Source organism: Manihot esculenta, chromosome 12 (genome assembly GCF_001659605.2).
Source record: "Manihot esculenta cultivar AM560-2 chromosome 12, M.esculenta_v8, whole genome shotgun sequence".
In the NCBI taxonomy this organism is placed as follows: Eukaryota; Viridiplantae; Streptophyta; class Magnoliopsida; order Malpighiales; family Euphorbiaceae; genus Manihot; species Manihot esculenta.
The window spans coordinates 3664366-3669369 of NC_035172.2; the positions used below are offsets into that span (position 1 = coordinate 3664366).

The window sequence follows — 5004 nt, forward strand, 5'->3', positions numbered from 1 at the left end:
TGTTGAGTAGGCAAAGCCCAGGCTGGAGGATGCTGGTAATTGCACATTTATTGTTGTTTTCTGGTCAACTGGTTCTGAAAGAGTCCATAAATGATCTATTAGCCCTTTTCAACTAAACGAGCAGATAAGCTCTTTCTGTACCTATAATAGTAGATTGTGTTGCTATGACAAGCTTTTAGATTGGTCATATATCTTTCAAGTCAACGCATTCTCTATGCTTCTTTAAGCAGACTTGGCCACACAAGAAATAACATGTTTGCATACCATGTTAAAACATGAATTTAGCAACCAGTGCCCACTATTCAAATCCCAACTCTCGGAAGAGGATATACATACTGAAAGAAAGAGGAAAGAGAGACTTCTTGTGGTTTGTTTACAGGGCAAATCCATTTTTGGCAGTCTTTAGTCCAGTACAGCACAACTCAGTAGAGACAATTTTTTTGCGGACAAGAAAATCAAACATAAGATCCTGCACCATTTTCTTCCATCTTCCAGTAATTCAACTCACTCTGAGCAGCAGAGATTTAAGCATGCACACCAAAACCGAAACTTTAACTGCAAAACCAGTATATTCTTCTTTTGCCGTCAAAACACTTTCAGTCATTGACCTATGGCAGATAAAATCTGAGAAAAGAGAAAACAAATTACTGCTTAATGTCAAAAGAACATTCAAATTTCCAATGTAACAAATTGGGTATCATCACCACTATTTCACCAGTACTTAAAGAATGATTGAACAATGATACGACTTGACAATGGTACTAAGATAAAACTCTAAAATACCTTGTCTGTGAAGATGCGGAATGCCTCCCCTCCCATAGCTTTGTCAAGCTCCTGACCAATGGTAACAAAAGATTTGAGAAGGATTACTTCCTCCCATTTAAGCGGAAATTAAAATACTCACACTTTGAGGATCTCGTGCACAATTGATACTATGTATAAGTTTCCGAAGACTTTCATCCTTCAAAGCATCGCGAATTTCACTGGAAGAAGCTGCACCAAAAGGAACTTATCAAAAGGGAAACTATGGTCTTCCTGCTCTGTAAAACATTTGTTATGATGAATGCATTTCCTTTTTATTACTATAAACATGCTAAAGGAATGTTTTTGCAATCTCATTATAAAATTGTACCTATAGATTCTAGCTGTGGCTTTTGCAGCACCTCACTAGCATCATCAACTGTTAATGGCCTTTCTACTGGCAACTGTGGATCAGCAGCTGACAAATTTGATCATCAGTTGCAATTAGTAAAGTTCCAGGAAAATATTCTTGAATTAATTTCCATGTAATGAGAGTAATGGATTATAACAGCAGAAAAATAATTTTAAAGCACGAGCAAGCGCTCCAATAACAATTTAATTATTTACAAAATGGAACCAGCATTTTTCTCAATTTCCTTAAAATTATCTGCAGCTGGGAAAATAAAAGCAAAGCAGTGAATGGCTGACGATTTAAGTATTAACAAAATGGGAACCAGCATTTTCTCAATTTCCTTAAAATTATCTGCAGATGGAAAAATAAAGCAAAGCAGTGAATATAGTGGCTTAGCAGCACATAGATAATATAAGGATTGGGAAGTGAGAAAGAATATAATTACTTAACGAACAAAGATAACTTAGCATTATCATGGACAGCAGATCAATTTAAGACTAAGATCTAAGAATGAATGAAAATCATCACAAGAACATGAATAAAGCAATGTACCAGAATCATGTAATTGAGCAACAGAATTCTTACTTGATTTTTCCTCTTTAGACACTGGCTTAGCACAAGGGATTTCTGCATGATTCATTTACACTGAATCAGTCCTTATTTCTAATAACAAGTTGCTGTCATTGATGATAATGTATTTATAGTGCAAATTACAAAATAATCCTAGATTTCTATACTGAACTTAGCTATTATGCTTACTCTTTGATTCCACGAAATCTAGAGAACTTTACATAGAAAACAGACTGGACTTGAACTTTCACTCAAAGAACACAGACACACACACACACACACACACACACACACACACACACACACACCACGACGTCTGGATTCTAATTTATCAAAACAGCAAGTTTAATTCTTCTTGTCTCATCATCATCCTTTATGTTTAGAATATCATGATTACTAAGCAATAATCACCATCTAGCCACAGAAATTATAACTTCATTATCATCACTTTGCTCTATTCCGTAAGATAGCATAATTTGAGCCCTTGAGCAAGAACCCCCAATTTATTGTGCAATAAATACATTTTTCTATGAAAGTAAAGTATGAAATTTACAAGTCCAAATATATAACTCCAGTATGAAGCTTGGCAATAGCAAAATACCCTACTTCAAATTATGTTTCACATAATCCATTAAGAGTACAAGCAGCAAAACAAGCACGGAAATTCATCTCTCTCAAGCACAATGACACACACACATACAGTCTCTCTCTCGTTGTGTAACTACAATCAAGAAACTCAAAAATTCAAATGCAAATTCACTAACGAACTAGCAAAGAGGCAAAAGTTCTGAATTGAGAAACCTAAAAATTCATATTTTTCTTTTCTCCTTCCCCACTCTTTTCCAGTTTTTTGGAAATCTCTTGATCACCTTCAATTTCTACCAAGTTTTACTGATAAGTATAAATGAAACAGAAAGATGAAAATAAAATTGAAAGATGGGACCTTTGTGTTTCTTGAAGCAAACCAGAGAACAGCTGCAGAAAAAAAAAAAATAAATTAAACAAAAACAAGAATCAGAAAAAAAAAAAAAAAGGACGGATGGATGGGTCTGGGTCTGGGTCTGTTTTAGCGTTGCTTACTAGGGAGCAAGACATGAAGGGCACTTGTACTTAGATTGTGCTTCATTACAGACTTGGCATTGTTTAGGACCCATAACCTGTTTCAGCTGTAAAACTCCAAATCAATTATTATGGCGATGGCAGAGCCGAGAGAATCAGCTTCCCACGGTGGCAGACGCCGCCGAGTTCGTTGCTCCTATTCTAGCTTGTAGCTTCGATTTTGGAACATAGAAGGAAGGGCTGGTTGCCAAACCGCCAAAACAACCCTTCGTAGCACGTAGGGATTGGTACTGGACTCAACCGAACTAGGACAGAATTTGTAGAGTGTAAAATGGAATTTGACTTGGATTGGATTTAAAAAAAGAAAAAATTAACCATTGGGTTGTTATAATATCGAAAAATTTATTAATTAGTTTTATATTATTTAAAAATATATTAAAATATTTTTAATATTTTTAAAATTTATTAATTAATCTTTAATTTTTATTTTTTATTATTTAGTTTTTTTATATAATAAAACTTATTAATTAATTTTTAATTTTATAAAAATTTATACTAATTAATTTTTTTATATTTTTTTATATTGAAACCTTTTAAATTGACACTTAATAATTAAATTTGAGAAATTTAATAGATTTTTTAAAATTTTAGTAATAATTTAATATATTTTTAAAATTAAATAATTAATTAATAAATTTTTATATATTATAAAAATTAAATAGTATTTGTTTAAAAAAATAACATTGTTAATGATTTTGAATTCTATATATTAGCTATTTATTATTAAATCAATTTTATATAGTGATATTATGATATCCAGAGAATATGATTTACGGTGGTTGTATAAACTTAGCTAAGAGGAAGGTGTCTTTCCCTCTTTATTCTTTTTTTTTTGTCTGTTAGCGATACCTAACGGCCTCTCAGTAACAGTGCCACCTATCTCTGTCATATAGGTCCGTACGTACGAAAGCGTCAGACGCTCTCTCCACGCCAGACAGCCATTTAATTCCCTCCGCGCGCGTGTAGACAAGGCTGCGAGGTTACTAGATCTGCTGTCCTTTCTCCTGTCACGTTTCAGGACCGAGCTCGTGGTGAGTAGGCTAGGGCTTGTGAGTGACCCGGTCCACTTGGCGAGACTGAGTCAGGGCTGAAGAAGCTAGACTGGCCCATCAGAGAGGCTTCATGGGCCTCGGACCAATACTTTCCTCGCGAGCCTAGCCCCATTACCCCGGTCATCAATTGCCCCTTTACCTCCTCATCAGTTATTACATGAGTGATGAGGGGGTAAATCCCTAGAACTCATTATGACTGCGTGGCTCTAGGACGATTCCCATCAAAAAGTCTCTTCCTTGCTTTACTATTTTCAAAATTCAAAACCCTCAGATCTTTGCAGAACTTCTCTTTCTCCACTTGCTCTCCGCACATCTCATTCCTCTTGTATTCCTACGAAGCCATCCTCAAGGTAAGTCTCTTATTCTGCCATGGAAGGTCCTAAACTTCCCGACGTCATGAATCTAGAGTCTAATGTTACCTCCTCTTCCCTGGTAAATTTCTTTTCTCGAGAGTATCTGGATACCCCTCTCTTTTGTATCCGGGCTTCCCTTCCTAATGAGAGGATCGGGTCTAATCGACCCTCAAAAAGACCGCAGTTTGGTTTTCTTTGTCAAACAACGCAAATATGGCTTAACTTTTCCCTTTTCACCTTTCTTCATTGAGGTCTTTCAGTACTTCGGAATAACTCCTCAGATGCTCGCTCCTAACTTGATTCTTTTCATATGCTCCTTTGAGTCTGTTTGTTTGAGCTGGGGTATCATGCCCACAGCTCGTTTGTTTGCCACCTTTTTTGCCAGGGACTAGGGAGTGATCTCGTCGACGTGTTTAGCACTTCGTTATCTGGGGCAGAGGAAAAAAGCCCCATGGGCGCTTTCTTCTTCTCCAAAGGTGGGAACGCGGGGGCAGGTTGCTGGGACGCGCGAGAGGATGTTCGGTGGGGTCACTGAGGCCTCAGACCTGCATTTACTTACTCTTACTGGCCTCCTAGCCTGCTTTACTCGAGAGCAGGTGGCTTTTCGCTCTCGAACTCAGGAGGAGCTCGAGGACACAGTCAGGGAGATGCTCCTTATGGTGAGCTGTGTTTTTCCTTTTTCTGTTTTTAAGTTATTTTTGTTTTCTAACTTTGTTGATTCTTCTTCCTGCCAGGTGATGGGTGTCTTCATGGAGAT

The 5004-nt window shown here is 36.7% G+C and overlaps 1 protein-coding gene across 1 annotated transcript; it reads right to left on the reverse strand.

Annotated features, from left to right (window-relative positions):
* Nucleotides 1-232: 232 nt before the first annotated feature.
* LOC110627407 (zinc finger HIT domain-containing protein 3) lies at nucleotides 233-3107 on the reverse strand. The gene is made up of 7 exons (XM_021773701.2): nucleotides 2804-3107; nucleotides 2667-2698; nucleotides 1739-1780; nucleotides 1133-1219; nucleotides 905-993; nucleotides 784-834; nucleotides 233-624 (listed from the first exon to the last, which is right to left on the reverse strand). Exons 1-7 carry the CDS (start codon nucleotides 2875-2877, stop codon nucleotides 601-603), a joined length of 399 nt encoding a protein of 132 aa, XP_021629393.1. The 5' UTR covers nucleotides 2878-3107; the 3' UTR covers nucleotides 233-600.
* Nucleotides 3108-5004: the final 1897 nt, after the last annotated feature.